General features: G+C 42.8%; 1 protein-coding gene across 1 annotated transcript in view; it reads left to right on the forward strand.

Moving 5' to 3' along the window:
* The window catches only part of ROBO3 (roundabout guidance receptor 3), a gene marked incomplete at its 5' end in the record, with an annotated part of 230,046 nt that overhangs the window by 200,771 nt on the left and 8,375 nt on the right, over nucleotides 1–20,900 (forward strand). Inside the window, 14 exons of the mRNA XM_081334165.1 lie at nucleotides 3,021–3,102; nucleotides 4,274–4,442; nucleotides 8,272–8,438; nucleotides 9,247–9,368; nucleotides 9,520–9,736; nucleotides 14,427–14,551; nucleotides 14,837–15,008; nucleotides 15,941–16,135; nucleotides 16,715–16,738; nucleotides 16,855–16,900; nucleotides 18,051–18,208; nucleotides 18,840–19,115; nucleotides 19,619–19,778; nucleotides 20,645–20,872. Coding sequence (XP_081190291.1) covers nucleotides 3,021–3,102; nucleotides 4,274–4,442; nucleotides 8,272–8,438; nucleotides 9,247–9,368; nucleotides 9,520–9,736; nucleotides 14,427–14,551; nucleotides 14,837–15,008; nucleotides 15,941–16,135; nucleotides 16,715–16,738; nucleotides 16,855–16,900; nucleotides 18,051–18,208; nucleotides 18,840–19,115; nucleotides 19,619–19,778; nucleotides 20,645–20,872 — 2,141 coding nt within the window. The remainder of the gene's footprint in view (nucleotides 1–3,020; nucleotides 3,103–4,273; nucleotides 4,443–8,271; nucleotides 8,439–9,246; nucleotides 9,369–9,519; nucleotides 9,737–14,426; nucleotides 14,552–14,836; nucleotides 15,009–15,940; nucleotides 16,136–16,714; nucleotides 16,739–16,854; nucleotides 16,901–18,050; nucleotides 18,209–18,839; nucleotides 19,116–19,618; nucleotides 19,779–20,644; nucleotides 20,873–20,900) is intronic.

Genomic DNA, 20,900 nt, shown 5'->3' on the forward strand with positions numbered 1-20,900 from the left:
GAGTTGAAACTCAACATCAAGAAAACCAAGATCATGACATCCAGCCCTCTCAATTCCTGGCAAATAGACGGGGAAGAAATGGAGGTAGTGACAGATTTTATTTTCCTGGGCTCCAAGATCACCGCAGATGGGGACTGCAGCCAAGAAATTAAAAGACACTTGCTCCTGGGGAGGAAAGCCATGGCAAATCTAGACAGCACACTAAAAAGCAGAGACATCACCCTACCAACAAAAGTGCGTATAGTCAAAGCCATGGTTTTGCCAGTTGCAATGTATGGCTGTGAAAGTTGGACCGTAACAAAGGCTGAGCGCCAAAAAATTGAGGCCTTTGAACTATGGTGCTGGAGAAGACTCCTGCAAGTCCCTTGGACTGCAAGGTGTTCAAACCAGTCAGTCCTAGAGGAGATCAACCCTGACTGCTCTTTAGAAGGCCAGATCCTGAAGCTAAAACTCAAATACTTTGGCCACCTAATGAGAAGGAAGGACTCACTGGAGGAGAGCCTAATGCTGGGAAAGATTGAGGGCAAGACAAGAAGGGGACGACAGAGAATGAGGTGGCTGGATGGAGTCACTGAAGCAGTAGACGTGAGCTTAAATGGACTCCAGAAGATGGTAGAGGACAGGAAGGCCTGGAGGAACGTTGTCCTTGAGGTTGCGATGGGTCGGACATGACTTCGCAACTCACAAAAACAACAGATTGGGAGGGACCATAGCTTAGTGGTAAAATATATGTTTTATACAGATAGTCCTTGACTTACAACCACACTGAGCCCAAAATTTCTGTTGCTAAGTGAGATAGTTGTTACGTGAGTTTTGCTCCATTTTACGACCTTTCTTTGCCACATTTGTTAAGTGAATCACTGCAGTTGTTGAGTTAGCAACACGGCTGTTAAATGAACCCGGCTTCCCCACTGACTTTGCTTGTCAGAAGGTCATAAAAGGGGGTCGCATGACTCCAGGGCACAGCAATCGTCATAAATCTGAGTCAGTTGCCAAGTATCAAAATTCTGACCACGTGACCCAGGGGGATGCCATAACGGTCATAAGCGTGAAAAATGGTGATGACTGACTTTTTTCCAGTGCCTTTGTAATCTCGAATAGTCACTAAATGAACTGTTGTAAGTTGTACACAGAAAATTCCAGCTTCTGAAGCTCCAATTATGAAGGTCAAGTATAAGATACATGGAAAGAGGTCCTGGAGGATGTTGCCAATTAGAGTGAGGCTAGCTGGAGCAGGAGTTTCATTTAGTATCAGGCAGAGTCCTCTGTTGTGTTTGTGTTGGTCAGTTTGGGCAACGGCAATCTTAACATCATCTAAAAGTACCAAGTTGATGAACGCGGTCTCAGTATCAACAGAGGTTCAGGTGAGAGGTCCAACATCTTATTGCGGAAATGACTCGGCTGTGCAGCTTTGCAACTCTTCTGCTTTTCCTGAGCTTTTGTAAAAGTCACGCTTCTTTCTTTTCTCTCCATCTGTCACTTTATTTTTTTTTCATTTAAGGGTTCTGTCAACTGTTCCACTTTGATTTTATTTTGACTTAAGTTTTTAATTTAATACTGAACCGTTTTTGTTGTTGTCATCACTCTTATATGTTAGCTCCTCCAGCTGTACTCATACCTGAAGGAGATCACATTTTAAATACAAGTAGTCTCGCAAGAGAGCTAAGAATTACCATATCACGGCAGAGCGATGGAGGGGATAATATGAAAGCTAACAGGCAGGCGAGGGATGGAAGAATCTCCATGTCGCCTATGGATAGAAGGAGGCCAAAATAATAGTTGTTCCAAATGTTGGCAGCTCCACAGAGAGCAGTCAAAAGCTGCAAGATGGCAGTTGCAGTATCACAACTGCAAAACCTGCACCTTTGTATGTACCAAAGGGTTTGGACTTCAGTCATGGCGACACATCTTTCCATCTTGCACATTTTGGCACATAAACGCAGATTCTTTGCTGCCTTTTCAGATTATTAAGAGCCGTGGTGGCACAGCAGTTAGAATGCAGCATTGCAGGCTAACTCACTGCCCACCGCCAGGAGTTCGATCCTGAAAGGTCTTCCATCCTTCCAAGGTTGATAAAACAAGGACCCAGATTGTTGGGAGCAATTTGAAGACTCTGTAAACTGCTTAGAGTGGGCTGTTAAGCACTGTGAAGCGGTATATAAGTCTGCTATTGCTATTGCTAGCTGAGCATTGTGAACATTCCAATGTGGATCGATGTGCCTGGGGAACAGTGAGTCCTGCTCCACCTTCTCTGTAAAAGTAGGGTGCAGGAATCCTTTGGGGAGATGTTAGCCCCTCTGCCAGTGTATTTTTATGACACCCCATGACATTGTATTCACGTGTGTGCTTGGCAACTCCATCTCAGAGAGCAAACGCTTCATGCAGAAAGGAACACAGAGATGTCAGGTAGTTCTAAACTTACGGCCACAAGTGGGATCTGAATTTCCGTTGCTAAGTCAGGTGGTTGTTAAATGAGCTGCACCCAATTTTATGGCTTTTAAAAAAAAATCACAGTTGTTAAGCAAATTATTGCAGTTAAATGAATCACAAGGTCGTAAGGCGAATTCAGCCTCTCCCGTTGGCTTCTCTGGTTAGAAGTCAGCTGGGAAAGTCGCCAATGACAATCCCATGACTCTGGGATTGTCGCTGCCGCTGTCATAAATACATACCCCATTGCCAACTGCCCAAATTTTGATCACGTGACCATGGGGATGCTGCAACAGTGATAAGGGCAAAGGCTGCCACTGAAGCTTTGAACAGTCATTTAATGAACGGGTGTAAGTGAGTAGTTCTACCAGGAGATCTGGGCTGGCCTTATACCAGCCAGCTTCCAGCAAGTCTATACTTTCCTCAAGGCCGTAGGAAGAAATATGAAGTATCTTCTGTGGATGAGCAGTGACAGTATACATTGTACTATAGGATACATACTCTCTGAAAGCAACACAAAAAAAACCCCTCCAAGCACCCACAACTGCTGCGAGCAGAAAGGGATAACAGCTGCTCTCCTTGGCATGTTTCAGACCTCCGACTCTGGGCTGTATGTTTGCATTGCTACAAGCTCGACCGGAGAAACCAGGTGGAGTGGCTTTCTGGCAGTGCAAGGTGAGTCATTTACAGGACCCCTTGAGTGGAGAGAGATGGGAGTTGGTTGACTTGGAGACTTCATATTTTCCATGTTTGTTCTGAAACGCTGGGGTACGGGAAAGGGGGTGGTGAATCTTCAGAAGCACTGAAAAATCAGAAACCCAGTTGAGATTATTGGGTTTCTTCTCAAAATAAAGGCATAAGGCCAGGGAGGGAGATGCAACTGACACCAGAAGAAAGACAACATTTAGTTCTTCAGGCCATAGTTGAGAGAGAATGAAGTTGTCCTAAGTGGCTGCTCCCAATCATGAAGGCACTTCCCTTTTTTTTAAAAAAAAAAAAGTTCTGCATTAAATGCAGATCTAGTTTGACTTTAATCCAGGTTGTCCAACCGTGGCAAATTTAAAACTTGTGGACGTGATGGCTGGGAAATTCTGGGAGTTGGAAGTCCACAAGTCTTACCACAGTGGGACAATCCTGCTTTAACCTGTCAAGCAGACCTACAGTAGCTAACACCGTTTCTCCTAGCATGACCCAGGGAAGGATCCTGCCCACAATTAGGTGAGCAAAGGTAGCCCCAGTGACCAGTTTGGGGTGGCTTTTCTGCAAGTAGCAAATCTAAAAATGGACAGCCTTTCTACAGCCTTGGAAAGAATCTGAAACCTGCCAGACTTGAATGCTTGGCTTCTTGTCTCCTCAAACCACTAGCTGCCTGATCTCTTAGAGTGGGGAGAAAAAAAATCATAAAAGTTTATGGGTGTTGTCACATCTCATGGCAGTAAATTCTGTTAAGATATGTATGCATCCCCAGAACATATCCTTTCCCCTCCACCCCATCAGGAGGTCTAAAGTGCCAGGATGAAGAAAGTCCATACTTCACTGCACAGACAGTTATACCTTCTCCATAGGAAGATGTTCTAGATCAGGGGTCTCCAACCTTGGCAACTTTCTGGCTGAGGAATTCTGGGAGTTGAAGTCCACAAGTCTTCAAGTTGCCAAGGTTGGGGACCTCTGTTCTAGATTGTGCATTTTTTACTTTGCAAATATAAAATGCATTGGGTGGCCACAGGGCTCACAAAGCTAAATTCAGCCCCCTATCTACGAAGACCCTCTGTAGCTGATTTGATCAAGTATTCCTTGAAGGCCTTCTGGCGAATGTTCTCTTCATCCTCTACATTTGTTTTTCCAGCGAATGGAGTAGATCTCCAGATGCAGTTTCCAGAGCCAAACCTGCTTCCAGGTCCACCTTCAGCTCCCCTGGTCACTGATGTCACGAAAAACAGTGTTGCTTTGATCTGGAAGCCAAACCCTGGGAATGGGGGTGCTCCTATCAGCTCATACATTATTGAAGCATTCAGGTAACTCATAGAGTTTCTTGAGAGTTATTTCTCCAAATACTGTTGGGCATGAAGCAGACAGATGGGCAATTTCAGAATGAAAAAAACTGGAGAGCTAGTTTGGTATAGTGGTTAAGGTGCTGGTCTCAAAACCAGGAGTCTGTGAGTTCTAGTCCCATCTTAGGCATGAAAGTGGGCTTGGAGACTTTGTGCTAATCACCAGAAGACTGTGAGTTCTAGTCCCACTTTAGGCATGAAAGCTGGCTGGTGACTTTGGGCCAGTCACCAGGAGACTGTGAGTTCTAGTTCTGGCTTAGGCCTGAAAGCCAGCTGTGGGTGACTTTGGGCTAGTCACTCTCTCTCAGGCCAACCCACCTCACAGGGTTGTTGTTGAAGGAAGGAGCATTAGGTATGTTTGCTGCCTGAGTTACTTGTAAAGTAATAAAGGTGGGATAAAAATCTAACAAATAAAAGAGTTAATCCATTTGTTCAGGGCTAGGCAATCTACAGCCCTTGGCCTAGTGACTATGTCATCTGTGGTATGACTTCACAAATTCTTCCGCTAATGATTAGTTCAGATCTCCAGTAAGAACAATCTGTTCCTCCCTAGCAGAGGGGAAGAAGGAGGGAGAAGGGAGGAAAAAACCCCCACACTTTTAACTTTGGTCTGCTGCTTTCAGCCATGTAATGGGATCTTGGGCGATAAAATAGTTCTCCATCTCCCCTTAGCCCATGGGTCAAGCAATCTTATGCCTCCTGTTGGGCTGGCTGCCCCTTGACAGAGGTGATAAAACAGAGTCAAGATTTTGTTTTGTTCCGGTCACCAAAAGAACATGAGATTGTGCTGCAAAGATGGGAAAATGGGGAGAAATGACTGCTTTCCTTATTTTATTTTATTTTTTTATCATGTATTGCTCTGGGCCAGAATTAGAATTCTCACTGCAAAAAGCTGTACCTTGCTGAACTGTAAATTTAATTTAGGCTTCTCTTAGCTCTGCTCTCTCTATCCAGCAGACTGTCAAAATGTTCAAAATGCAATATTCAGCCCTGAATATTACCCATTTTTTAAGCAGTGGAGTTTATCCCAACATCAAGAAGCACAAGCCAAGCCAAGTCAGATGTCCCTGTTCTGTATTAGTCAAGAGTGGCACAGGTAGTCCTCAGCTTACAACAGTTCATGTAGTGACCATTCAAATTTACAACGGCATTGCAAAAAGTGACTTACGACCATTTTTTACACTTACGACCGTTGCAGCACACACACCCCATGGTCACATGATCAAAATTCAGACGCTGGGCAACTGACTCGTATTTACAACAGTTGCAGTGTCCCAGGGGTCACGTGATCCCCTTTTGCGACCTTCTGGCAAGCAATGTCGATGGGGAAGCTGGATTCAGTTAACAACCGTGTCATTAACAAACGCAATGATTCAGTTAACAATTGTGGTAAGAAAACTCATAAAATGGGGCAAAACTAACCTAACCAATGTTTCACTTAGCAACATAAATTTTGGGCTCCATTGTGGACTACTAACTTGAGGACTACCTGTGATCACTACCTTTCACCTGATAAGGAAGACTTAGTTTTATAAAGATCTGAGTGGTTTTCTTTCTTTCTTTCTTTCTTTCTTTCTTTCTTTCTTTCTTTCTTTCTTTCTTTCTTTCTTTCTTTCTTTCTTTCTTTCTTTCTCCTCCTCCTCCTCCTCCTCCTCCTCCTCCTCCTCCTCCTCCTCCTCCTCCTCCTCCTCCTCCTCCTCCTCCTCCTCCTCCTCCTCCTCCTCCTCCTCCTCCTCCTCCTCCTTCTTCTTCTTCTTCTTCTTCTTCTTCTTCTTCTTCTTCTTCTTCTTCTTCTTCTTCTTCTTCTTCTTCTTCTTCTTCTTCTTCTTCTTCTTCTTCTTCTTCTTCTTCTTCTTCTTCCCTGATCTATCAGTTTTGTCTGAAGCTAGTTTTTCAGAGGGCAGGAGAGCAGATCCAGGCAGCTGTGTAAATTTTTTGCTGTCAGTACATTCCAAGGCCATCCGTTTCCTCCCCTGCTAAGTCCATATTAAGCTTCTGTTTGTGATTCCTGCCCATGACACACTCGGCTGCACGGCCTATTCGGATTCTGCCTCCCTGCAGCTGAGTTAGCAAGGGACGTGTGTAGCAAGGAAAACTCTTCTTTTTTTTCATGTGGTTTGCACACCTTACCAAACGAGAGCCATCTGTTCTGGATGGGGAGTTTTGAGGGGAAGCGCAGGTGGCCGAGCGAGTCACTTATGGCGAGAGGTTTGGCAAACAGGCAGGTAGGCCTGCTGCATCATAAATCACTGTGCAAACTAAGCCAGACTTGTATGTGAGCATGCACGAAAGGGCAGGGAAACAAGACTAGGGGCAGCATGCCATCTGCTACAGGTCCTCTTTAACATGGATTTGAGCATCCGCGGGTTTAGTTTAGAATTCAGAGCCAATCTGAATGCTGAGCTGTCCCATTCTGAGCCTTGAAAATGTCCCGGTCCTGCATTCTGGTTCAGCTCTTTCTAGTTTCCAGCACGGCTCATATTGCTCCATTGTTCCCGCATCCCATTTAAAGGCTACCCCCAAAAAATTGCACCTCCTTGAAGCGGAGTCAAAAGGCTAAAAAAATAGTGGGTTTGTGGTTTTTTTTCTGATTGGAGGGAGAATAGATTGGGCTAGGGGGCCAAGTCCCTCTTTACATTTTGTACCTGAGCCAAAGGCCTGTCAATCAGAATTCCATTGAATTCTGTACCTCGGAAACTCAAGGTGGGCAGCAACTCTAAGTCAGTTTTCTGAATCTTAAAATTTAGTGGTTTCAGCCAAACAGGAATCTTGTCTACCGCTCATTTGTGTCTACAGAAGGCTGTGCTTATAACTGCAAAGTCATTCTGCAGTTGCTGAGATCTTTTAAGGCCGGCAGGGAGACTATCTGGAAAAATTGGTCTCTTTCTAATACCATCCATCATGGTCCCTCATGAAGGAAAAGGGCCATGTTCCTAGCAAGCAGCTATAAAGCCACCTGCCCTTTCAAATTTCCCAGAATGCCTTTCTTTGGTGCAGTCCAGGGAATCTAAAATGCCACGGGGTAACCCAAGACTTACTGGGGCAACTCAATAACCAGAGGAACAGGCAGTCTTCACGAGACTTTGGAGGTGGCTTGAGCCCAAATAGTTGTGCAAGAATATCAGAGGCTGCCAATAGTCTTGTCTTAATGGAACCACTAATTTTCTGCATTTTGTGATTGGAAAAATTGTTAACTAACTCTTGGTACATATAAAAAGTCCTACCCATTATTGTTACATTTGTAATCTGTTTTTACTTACAGTATTTTGTTTGGTTGATTATGTTTTTGACTGGTGACTGGTGTTATCTTCATAGTTATACAGTCAGCTACCTAGAGTTGTCTGGAGTCGGTGGTACCTAAATAGAAAGAATAAAAATTAATTAAATGAAAATTTCTATTGCTGGTTGATTTCAAAGTAAGCTGTAGGGCACTGTTAAGTGTGTGTGTGTCTGTGTGTGCGTCTGTGTGTGTATATATATACATACATATATATATATATATGTATGTATGTATGTATGTATGTATGTATGTATATGTATATGTATATGTATATGTATATGTATATGTATATGTATATGTATATGTATATGTATATGTATATGTATATGTGTATGTGTATGTGTATATGTATATATGGCAGGCTCTGCTAGTGGACCGCTCCGCCTCTGAGCTTCACTAAATCAGGCTGTTGTTAAATCAGGCTGTTGCTGCATCCACTAAATCAGAGGCCAAGGGCACACCATGAAGCCTGTGCTGTCTCTTTCTCCCATTTTGAACTCTGTCCTGTTGCAGTCAGTCTTCAGGCAGTACATGGCAAACCGTGGCAGATGACGTCAAGCTTGAAAAGCACACAGTCAGTGGCTTGAATCCAAACACCATTTACCTCTTCCTTATAAGAGCTGTCAACTCCTATGGGCTCAGTGATCCTAGCCCGGTCTCAGAGCCAGTTCGTACACAAGGTGAGTTTCCCACATGGCACTGTGTTGAATGAGGGGTTGATCTGACATGAGCCTGGTGAACGCAGTGTATTAAGCCATAATGTCATTTATTTGGTTTGGCTTTAGCATGGGAAGATGATCCAGCCATGAGGCTTTGCATTACCATTCATGTTGTGTGGATCCAGGTAATTAGGAGGGAATTTAGAAAATTATGGCTAAAGCTAACCCTGGCTTGATGTATGTGTGAAGGGAGCCAGATAGTAACCAATGGAAGTTTGTGATAGGGATTAAAAGATTGATCAAGGCCCCATTTTGAATTCCACTGCTATTGTGATAGGTTTTTATTCCACATGTGAAACAGAGAAATAAAGATTTATTTCATGGTTGTTATAAGGAATCAGAAGCTGTGCAAATGCAGCTCCAATTACTCCAAGTAATTGTTGAAAAGTCGGCAAATCTACTCAAATGATATACGGTGTCTTCTACTTTAGTCCTCAGCCCTTTTATGCCTTTCAGAATACTTTTTGAGAAAACTCTCTAGGAACCATAGTTAAGAAGAGTTCATGGTTTATAATCTCCAGTTGTACACCTGTAGCTCTACAAGCCTTCCATAAAAAGCTCTGTTAAACTCTTCTACAAAAACATGTCTATAACTCTTGAAGTTGCTAAATATTCAGTAAAACATAGAAACAAACTTCATGGCCATATGCATATCTACAGCTTGGTGATTACTGGTTCTTTATTTATGTTCTGGATACTTTATGTTGGTCTTGTTGCAAAAAGAAACATCCAGTATATGATTTGTGGGTGTGTTTTTTTATGTATATAGATGTGAGTCCCACCAGACAAGGAGTTGACCACCGGCAGGTGCAACGAGAACTTGGGAATGTGGTAATTCAGCTCCAGGATCCCATTGTCCTCACTTCCACCACCATCCAAGTAACCTGGACTGTGAGTATTAATAAGCTCATTTTTTTTCTTGAAACAACATCATCAGAACCAGTAGCAAGAGGAAGAAATGGCATCTTACGCAGGAAAACCACTGACCCAGGCAGTGGGTGTCATACCCATACAATCAATACTTGGTCTTTATTTCATTCAGGTGGATCGCCAGGCTCAATTCATCCAAGGTTATCGGGTAATGTACCGGCCCAAGAATAGCGCTTGGCTGATGCAGGATGTGAAGTCACCTGCTGAACGGAACACCATCTTAGTAGACCTACGCAAAGGCCAAGAATATGAGGTCAAGATCCGTCCATATTTTGATGAGTTCCAGGGCATGGATAGTGAGGTGCTTCTGGTGCGCACCCCAGAAGAAGGTTTGTAGGGAAAGGAAGTTGTTATTTTTAAGCCTGAGTCATCCCTGGCTTCCTGTTACCAAATGTCTTGGTTTCAATGATCATGTGGATATTGGGGGGGGGGGGTTTGCTCTTTACTTCAACGTGACCCTTTTGATAATTTTGGTATTTCTCACTGTGTTCTATATCACTGACAATTTTTTTGTGTCTGACTCAGCACTGTTAAGAACTACAAGCTTCTTTTCTATAGAGATGTGTATACTGAATGCTGCATTGATTGTTAGATAGAAATAAGGAAAGAAATAGATTTCCCAGTGAACAATTTCATCACTGCTGACCGTTAAGATTGGTAGAAGGGATTGGGAGAACTCTGGGCTGTTTTTGTAAAATGCAGCATATCTTACAGAATTAGGATTCTCAGGGCCACTTCATCTATTAGTAATAATGAAACATTTGCTTCCTGCCTGATTGAAAAAGTGATCGATCAAATGTTGGCCCTTTAATTTAATTATCTTCAAAGTGGCTTACGAAACACTAAAATGATCGCTTTCCATAGCCTCCCTTTTCTGTTCCCACCCAAACTGTCTTCCTTTCAACAGGCAAAAGAAAAAAGAAAAAAAAAACAGTCCATTTGGCCTTAATTTTTAAGAGAACCCAAAGTATATGGTCTTGATTTATAAAGTTAACATGCATTGACGAAGCGGTTATATCTTCTGCCTAATAGGATCTTCTGCTTGGTCAATCTACAGAAAACCCATAAGCAGGAGAAAAAGAGAACTCTGTTCAAGATTGGGGGTTGTTTTAAGGGATTGAAATTGATCAGTTTAGCACAGATGTGTCAAGCTCGTGACGTCACGTGACATCATGCGACGTATCGGGACAGTTTTGCCGTTGCTGGCAATGGAGTGGGCACAGCTTCCATGTCATGTGTCCGGCCCGCGGGCCGGCAGTTTGACACCCCTGGTAGCACAACACACTAAATAAATCACATGTGATAAACCACAATGGCTGGCTTCACAGAAGATGTTGCGATTGTTCAGTCATGTTGGGTTCCCAAAGGACATCCTTCCACCAGGATTATCAGTGAGCAAGTGGATATTTTTTTTTTTAGTTCTTATGCCTTATAGCCAGTTCTCTGCTTTTCTATTGGCTTTTTGTGCAATTGAGTTTGCTTTTTCCAGGTCTCTCAGCCTTTTTTTAAAAAAATAAAAAATAAATCTTGCCTGTGCATTGCTTGTCCAAAATATACAAACATTGGTTTCATTATTAGTATTTCCACATGCACTCTGGTTTTGTTTCATCTTGTCTTGAATGATTTCTCATTTTTGCAATCGAAGAAAAGCAAATTTTTCATTTCCCCCACAATCTTCTTCAGCACTGCAGTTCAGAAGCACGCATTTTTCATTCAGCTTTTCTGAGAGTCTACCTTTCATACTGTATGCTGTAACTGGGAAAATATTGACTCTGACAATATATAATTTAGTTGCAAGCGTGAACTCCTCCCCAGTATGTATGTCATTTTTCAGCCTAAGAAGACAACGTCTGTTGCCACTTCAATTTCTCTGTTTATTTGCATTGGGTCGGCACTGCCTGCTAACATAATTTTAAATGGGTTTGTTGTTTTTAATTCCGAGCAGCAGACCAGCTTTTGCACATTCTTCCTTCACCTTCCCAAAAAAGAGTTAATTTAAATTTTCTTCACTTCCAGTTATCAAGTGATATCATTGGAACCTCTCGGGTGGTTGATATTTCTCTCAGCAATGGTAATTCCAGATTCTGCCTCTCCCAAGCCAGCATTTCTCTTGATACAGTCAACATACATGAAAGCCTCTCCCTTGGCTTGCGAACTTTAATGGCCATCCTTGTTTCAACTGCCTCCTTGCATTGAAATATAATATTTTATATGGTTTTTATGTTTTTGACTGTACACAGCTGAGAATCACTCTGTGAGGAAGATGGGCCAGCTCTAAATTTGAATGAATGAATGAATGAATGAATGAATGAATGAATGAATGAATAAATAAATAAATAAATAAATAAATAAATAAATAAATAAGTAAGTGACTAGCACAAATGATGTTACCTAGTAAGGGTAATGAAATGTATGCAAGAAAACAAGCAAGCTCAGAGAGCATCAAGGACCCTTCAAATGAATGAATGAATGAATGAATGAATGAATGAATAAATAAATAAATAAATGACTAGCACGGATGATGTTACCTAGTAAGGGTAATGAAATGTATGCAAGAAAACAAGCAAGCTCAGAGAGCATCAAGGACCCTTCAAATGAATGAATGAATGAATGAATGAATGAATGAATGAATGAATGAATGAATGAATAGTATACAGCCCTGACGCCTTTCCCAATTTCAAACCATTTAGTTGCCCCATACTCAGTTCATTCCTGGTCATGATACTTTTTTTTCTCCCCCCCCCCCCATTTATTTATGTATTTACTTATTTGTCACATTTAAAATAAACAGTGACTCTGGGCAACATATTAGGCCCCAATAAATTGTGAATGACTCCTAAAGGCATTGGTGAATTCAGCTTCCTATTCTGCCCTAAAATGTTGCCCAGGGTTCCTTTTTATTTTAAATGTGATAAATAAGCAAATACATAAATAAATGGGGGGGGGGGGAAGACACTCTTGACTTTTTTTCATTTTCCACTGGATGTTACCTATGCAGTCTCAGGTGCCTTTACCTCTTCTGAACCCATCTTGTACATCTGCAACTCTTTTTCCATGTATTTTTTTTCTATATATACGTGCCACCTCTTCTTTTTAACTTCTTTACATCTTTGTCTTTTATTATGACCACTTTGTATTAAAATTTTCCCCAATTTCTATAATTTTCTAAATTTCTTCTCCTTCTCCTTTACTGCTATTCTCAATTTCTTTGCATGCCAGTGTAGATATAATTCACTGTCTCTTTGTATTATTCTCTAGAATTTAGCATTTAGTTACACAAATTTCTTTCTGCCTCTGTTGCCTTTTGTTTCTTTGGTTTTCAACATATTAGCCGAAAGCAATTTCACCCTCTTTTGCTTTCTGCATTTCAATATATTTCTCTGGCTTTGTTTTTGGTGATGTCACAAGGCTTCATCCAGAGTTCTTCAAGCACTCTATTTATCAGTTCTAATCCATTAAATATATGCTTTACCTTTGCTGTATAATCGCATTGAATATTGCTGAGATAACATCTTGTCTGTCTGATGAATTAAGTTGCAAGGAGGAGTTCATATGCTAGCCACAGGCAATACCAAATCTTGTTTTTGCTGATTGAATAGATCCTCTCCATCTCAGCTTGCAGAGTATGCAGTAAATTTGATTTTGGGGTTGTCCATTGAATAATGTCCATGTGTAAAGTAATCTTTCAGGCTATTGGAAGAAGGTATTTTCTGTAAACATTGAATTTTCTCAGGAGATCTCTATTAGTCTGTCTCCTGCTTTAGTTTGAATATTAAAGCCAAATTATCCCATTATTGCAGATGTTAGGATTCCAGTCTCCCACAATGCTTTTTTTTTAATGTTACAAGATGCTATACACAGAGCCAGTGCTTTTTTTGTAAAAGAAAAAGGTGCCAGAACTCACACATGTCATACAACCCGCCTTGCCTACCCTACAAGGTTCCATCCAAAAAAGGTGCCGGAACTCCGTTCTGAGCGTTCTATGACAAAAAAAGCCCTGCATAAAGCTATTCGGTTTCCGCTTCCTCTGTTTCTGGAAAATAAAACTTGGATCACTGCAATGTTAAGAGATTTGCCTGAAACTTAACAGGTTGGTGTTGCAGCCAAGCACCGGCTTCGACACCCTTTGTGTTCATAACAATAGCTTCTCCATTTCCGCCGTGAATGTCTCGTCTGCCATAAAGACCAGGCACTCCTCAGTTGTCTGTTTAGCAAAACCCAAGCAAATCCATACCAAAAACTTAGTGTTGTATAAAAACTCAGCCAGTATGTCCTGACACTTCTCAGGGTGGCTTCACAACTCAGAGTAGAATCTGTAGAAGAGTAGACTCAGGCTGGAGTCCAAGCGTAGAGGCAACGACAGGCAGGAGGAGTCAACATGCGAAGCCCCCCCCCCCGCCCACCGCTGCCTGCCTGTTGCCCTCTCTGCCCGGAGCCTCTGGCAGTTTTTTTTTTTTTTTTAAAAAGCCTGCAGAGCACTGGCTTCCTTTTTTTTTCTTCCATCCTTCGTTGCCTCTGCTCCTGGACTCCAGCCTCACACTGAACAGGGAGTTGCCCCACACCAGGCATCCCCCGCTTCCTGCCCCATGCTAGGCTTCTTCCCAACCCCCGCAATTGGAGAAGCAGCACCAGCCCTGCCGTGCACCTGCTGCCCCACAGCACAGCCCCTGTGATCACCTATTGAGAGCAACAGAGCTGCATACCTGCCACCCATCTGATTGGCTGGCAACTAACTGTCCCATCTGGCCAAAGGTCTGGGCCAAAGGGAGTCTCGGTGAAAGGGCCGGGCCAAAGGGCACGAGGCGGAGGGCCAATGGCCCATTAGCCAGGGAGAATGGGCGAGGGCAGGCTAGCCAAGGAGGAAAGCTGGAGGCAAACAGGCAGAGTTGGGGGGCTTGAGGAGAAGGAGGTGTGATCAAGGGCAGGGGCCTAAAGGTCCCATTCCAGAAGCTGCAATGGCTGCTATCTTTATCAGTCGATTCTGAGCAAGAAATTCATTATTTCCCCCCTCTTGGCCAGTTCCTAGTGCTCCACCTCAAGGAGTTTCTGTTGTGACCGTGGGAACCAGCAACAGTACTAGTATAAGCGTATCCTGGGAGCCTCCTCCACCTGGAGAACAAAACGGGATCATCCAAGATTATCGGGTAAGATGGATTCTCTGAATATCCTTGGCAACTCTTTCAATGAGGGACACCCCAAAAAAGAATGGATCTGAAGCCCTTTGGATGTCTGACGATTGCAGAAGATGGAGTACATTAGCACAGAGTTGGGATGCGCATTGTAGATTATCTTGTCCAACTCCCTGGCCAATGCACAAATTCTTTACTATGGTAGATTCTGCAATCCAGTGATAAGCAGCTAGTGTTTGTTTGTTTGTTTGCAGGGTATGTTTTCTTAAGCCACTGTGGTCTTCTCCTTCTTCTGCACAGGTTTGGTGTTTGGGAAATGAATCTCGCTATCACATTAACAGGACGGTGGATGGCACAATGCATTCCACGGTTTTGATGGGGCTGATCCCTGGCATGATTTACCGCACAGAGGTTGCTGCTGCCACTAGTGCTGGCATCGGAGTAAGGAGCGCCCCGGTCACCATACAGATCAGTGAGTATTCAGGACTCCTTCATATGTTCACAGTGGGGAAAAAGAGGATCTGTTTCCATACAGTTCTGTCCAACCATCTGGATCCCTGGAGAGGCTCTACAGCACATCTGAACATCTTCACAGGTACAGCTGTCCTATGAACAAGAGACAATCTTTTCAGTGATGGCCTCTAAGAGATTGATGCATTACAATGAAGACGACAATTAAAGAATTAAAGGGAGACTGATATAGCTATTTCAAGCTTTTTTGCTCTCATCAGTCAGCCACACCCTTCTGAGATTCGAACCGGGGCTGTCTGCATGTTAGGCAGTTGTTTTAACCTGTAGGCCACAGGCTCTTTCTCGCTTTGTCAGCCAAGACTAGGGGAAGAGATATGTTAAGTGTTTTTTGAACACCCTGTGTTCAAAAGAAGACCCATATTCTTTGGTCGACACACGGTGTTCAAAAAACACTTAAGACATACATACATTACTCTCCTGATTTTAGAATGGTTGAATGGTATTCAAGGTCTTCTTAAATACATTTATTCAAAAATAAACCATCTTGAAATCTCTCCCTTTCAAGTGTTTCATAACTTTAGTTCTGAAACAGGAGACAGATGACCCCAAAATATAAGAAAAGTGATAAATTGTTATAGAATGTAAGGAAGTGTCAGACACACTTGCCACATTCTCTGAACAACAAAACAACAGTTTGCTATTTTAGAACAGTGAAAGTAGAGACTCACATGACTGAGAGTTCTTCCATGCAAACACTGTTCCTACCAGAAAGAAAATTAATAAGAAGCAAGGCTCTTTCCTTGATATGCTAATTTTATGTGTAGGAAAACTGCAATCTTCAACCTGGTTACCATCCTGACTGCAGAGTTAACCTCGCAGAAGACTTGTACTTCTTCTGACTGCAAATGCATTTGCCTTCCATTTTTGCTGCAGAACCCCTACCAGACCAGGATACTGTCCCTATGGACAATGGGGATAGTGTGAGCCTTGCTGAGCAGATCACGGGTGTAGTTAAGCAACCAGCTTTCATTGCTGGCATCGGAGGAGCCTGCTGGGTCATTCTCATGTGCTTCAGTGTGTGGATCTATTGTCGTCGGAAGAAGAGAAAGGAGATGAGCCACTATACAGGCAAGTTAGGCTCATCTTTACTACCAGCTTCCCACTCTGGCATTCTTAAGGAAGCGTGTAGGCTGGTTGTCTTTATACTAACTAGATCCTTTGCTCTATCCTTGACTAGCAGCCTACTAAGCAGAATGGAGCATCTCAGCACCATGGAGAGCTCCAACTGAATCACTTGCTGCAGAGATAAAGTTGGACCCTTTTATGTCCTGTAGGCTGGACCACCCCTCCTAACCATCTCCCCTTCTTGAAGAAGGGGAAGAAGGGGAAGGCAGACTTCTGGTTAATTGCCTCCAGCTTCCTCTTCTGTTCAGTCCTGTGTTAATGGGCCAAGTAGAGATTTGAGTACTGGAGGAAAATGTAGTCTTTGTGAATGGGACACAACGCCCGTTTGGGGGTTTCTTGTCTTAAGGGGCTCTTCTCACCTTTGCTGGGTTCCCTTTAAGTGGGATTTGGGAGATATGCCATTCTGCATGCAATGCATCCACTGTGTCACGTCAGTTTAACTTAGACTCCCTGCCCATCCATGCTGACCCCAGCAATGACTTTCTTTGAGCTGCCTCACTCTTTGCTTGCTTCTCTTTTCAGCTTCCTTTGCATACACGCCAGCAGGTAAGGCTTTGTGCCCCCTTCCCATCATATTGCTTTGACCTCCAGACCTCCAATTCACCCCTTCTTTTGTTCTCGAAAGGCGCGTCCCTGAGAGTCTGCTCTGTTCTCCTTTGCAGTTTCTTTCCCTCACACGGACGGTCCAGCACATGTCGGCAGCAGCAGGTGAGTGCAGAGGACTCAGGCTAATGGGAAAGATTCTCCTGTAAGCTTTATTGGTTCTCCATAGTACAATCCATGTTTCTGCTTGATCAGGGCAAAATCTCAGGAGTCGGAGATTCTGTGCAACATTTAATCAGTTAATTGATTTGGATTGATCAATTAAATGCCTTTAGTCAACTAAGTCCTGCTAATCAAGAGATTTCTAAGGAGCAATACACATTGCAATAGGCAAGCAAGTTCTGAAAAGACAAAATTCCTCCCTCCACTATTATCTGATATTGAAGGAAAGGATGAAACCATGATGGTAATCCATCATATAACTCAGAGGTTACCTCTTTTTTGGCAGGCTGTCAGTTAATCTTTATTTCAACCCCTTCAGTATTCTTCAATGAAATAGTTGAAATTGAAGGAGGTCTCTCCAGGGTACCATGTTTCATTATATACCAAATTTCATGTGTCTGTTTCATCTTTCGAAACACTTCACCCAAAGAGGAGATTAAAAAAATTAATCACAAAACAGAACAGCATGTTGGAATTCATTAATCCCTCAAATACCAAGAAATATATAAAGGGTTGCTATTGAACATTGCAAGAATGCAATTATTTATTAATTAAGAAATCAGGCAAGCAAATAAATAACTCCAGACATTTTCAGTCAAGTGTTTTCCTGTTATGTTGTGCTAACATAATTCCCAACTCCGCAGGACACCAATTTGGGTATCTAAACATTAGCAGCAAAGTTAAAAATGTGGTATAAGCCAAACTCCAAAATTTAAAGATGTGTATTTCTGAACCCCCCCCCCCCAAAAAAAAACCCAGCAACACTTCTTTTAATGTCTTGCTTGTTGCAACCTCCATGTGCATATCTAAAAGATGGGTGTCCAACTTTAGGAACTTTTAGGACTTGTGGCTTTCAAGTTCCAGAATTCCCTAGCCAGCAACACAAGTTTTAAAGTTTCCCATGGTTGGATACCCCTGATAATTGGAAGTGCCTTCTTCGCCTCATAATTGAATTTAATTAAAAAAAACATGCATTAAATTGAAACTGTTTTTAATCAATTAATTAACTAAAGCATGCACACTTACTCAAATTATTTTTTTAAATGCCTGTCACATTAGTCACCCAATAAATAATTTTATTTCTCTCCTCTAGCCGTCCTGGCATGCTAGCCATGGCAACCAGTGCATCCAGCTACCCATGGCTGGCCGACTCCTGGCCAGCCCCAAATCTCCTGCGGAATGGGAAGACAAAAGATCCTGGAATGGCCTGTTGTACAGGAAACCATAACGTCACAGAAAGATATTACAATGGTAAGAGTTCCATAGCTTCAATTGTGTCTCTCTCAGAAGCACAGAAGGTCTAGACCTGGCTAGTAAAAGGAAAACATGCATTGCCTAGACTCCCTCCGTGAGTGAGGTGGGCGGTCTCTAAATTTGATATATAAATAAAAATCTGTAGCCAGCTAGATGGTCAGTGGGAGAACAGGGTGGGCAGGCTCCAGTAAGAAGCTTAATCTTTTAGATCAGTGGCTACCAACCTTTTCCGTTCTCTGCACCCCTAGAATGCTTCTGATATATTCTCGCACCCCTCGCAAGAGTTCAAAATAACGGCAACGAATTATGCATATACACTATAATTTTGAAAACCCAAGGTGTTGCACCCCCCTGGAATATTGTCTCATACCCACAGGGGGTGCAAGCACCCCCCAGTTGGGAACCCTTGTTTTAGAGCAAGTGGCTGAGAGATATTCCTACTGAAGAGAAAAAACTGAAACAGGATTTGGAAAATACAACAAGGAAGGACCCCCTTTTCTCTCTCTCAGTAAGTTCAAATAAAAAAACCTATAGATGTTAGAGGCTTTTGGAACTGTGGCACCCTGAATCTGCTTCAGCTCAACCTAGAAAACCTGATAAGGCTCATGACATCTCTCCTTGTTTACAGATGCTGGGATTTCCAATTACATTGCTCAGACGGAGAAGTTTGGGACAGGGGTGTCTGATGGCCCCATATACAGCACCATTGACCCTGCCAGTGATGATATGAGGACCTTCAATGGGGCATTTTCCCAGCACACCACCCCATATGCCACAACTCCCGTGGTGCCATATGGTGCAACTCATCTACACTCACCCGATGAAGAGGAAGGCCAATGGAACAACGAGCCTGGCATCTCTAGCATCCAGTATGCCCAGCCCGACCGGGGCAGGGTGGAGAGTGGTAGGGACTATAAGCCTACAAGAAGCTAGATCATGGACATGTAATGTTCCTTCAAATGTTTGAAAGTACAAGACATAGCTAGTAGCATAGCCAAATTAGAAATGATGGAAGTTGTAGCCCACACTATCCCCGGTCTGCAGATCTTCCTCCCCCATCCCTGCTGAGTATATCGTGTATCTAGTCTCAACTTGCAATGTTGTCATCCTGTCTTGAGAAGAATATGCCTGACATTTCCCAGGAAAAAAAAGATATTATAGCACTGATGACAATATGATACAATATGTACATTCTAAAAATGCATAACGTCTTATTCGAGAGAAGCACAAATTGATGCAGGAAGATTAGGAGAATCGTAAAGCTTAGCAAATGGAGGGCTAGGTGGCCACTTAAAGAAAACATGCAGGTTCATTAATTTTAATCAGAGTTGTTCTTTGGAGATAGGACTAGGCTTGCAACCAAAGTCTTTTACCGTAATGGAAGGTCTAACTTCTCCGTTTCCGTAGTTGCTAAACCTGGGAAACAGAAATCAATGGGGAAGCCAGTAAAAACACCATCCCTCAACTGGACAGAAGTGCTGCCCCCTCCACCATCTGCCAATGAGCTGAGCCAATATGTGGAAGAGGAGGAGGAGGAAGAGGAGGAGGAAGAAGAACTAGAGCTGACGTAAGAGCCACTGGAGGACTGGGAAATTGCAGTATTTTACTGAGTTTTCCCCCACTGAAGGAATTGAAGAGCAGGTTTCATGTTCCTATTAAGGCTGAGTTTGCACTTGAATTTTGACCAGATTTTCCCAGTCGTAATGCATTTTCCTGTAGTGCAGACTGCCCTAATGTCTTGCTTATGAACAGAGCAAAACGTATGAGGGGGAAAAATAATTATAATCAGTATCTGCAGTTTTGAAGCCAACAGTTCCATGCTGGATATCGTCAACTGGCTCAAAAATCAAGTTTTAACCTTCAGAACCCTTAGATGCCCCTCCACCTGTGACTTTCTTCTCCCTTCTAAACCTACCTATTGAATAGAGAGAGCTGCAAGGAGCATGCATGTGTTCAATTACAATATCCATTGTGTATTGGGAATTCAGTCTTCCTGGCCAGTTTATAGGTTAAATTCATGATACATAATTCAATCAGCTCGTTGAAAAGTTTAGGAAATGCACTAAGTTTGGTTTTTGCTTTGTCTTGCTTTGGCTGTAGCTTGTAGCAGTTGATGGCTCAATGTTTACTGTGAGCCCAAATGAATTTAATTTAGTAACCAAATATAGCATGTTGCAGTCCGCTGTCAGCGATATAGATTGCTGGTTGGCTTACTTTATGCACCAATGAATCCACAACATGCTTTGTTTGACTTGTTGCATGATATATGAATACGTATAGATGAGAACTGTAATGACTTACTAACACATATATGAATACATATAGATGAGAGCTGTAATGACTTACTAGCACATATGAACAAGCATATGTTTAATAAACCATGATTAAAATAAGTCAGGGCTTAGCCTTAGGACAATGTATGAACTTTGACAGGTCAGAAGTGGAGGAATGGTGTCCACCTTTGCCAGAGAGAACCTACTTAATGGAGAACATCCAGGAAGAAGAATGTCCTCTTCCCCCACCTCGCAACGATGCCTCTTCTCCTGCAAATTCCTATGGTCAGCAGTCCACAGCCACTCTGACCCCTTCACCACGGGAAGAGATGAGAGCTTCCGAGGATATTCCCAGGCTCCACCAGTTTGAGATTCCACATCTGCCCAGGTATGAGCTCACCAAGTTCGCAGTCTAG

The sequence above is a fragment of the Vipera berus genome, assembly GCF_964194415.1.
Source record: "Vipera berus genome assembly, chromosome: 8".
NCBI lineage: Eukaryota > Metazoa > Chordata > Lepidosauria > Squamata > Viperidae > Vipera > Vipera berus.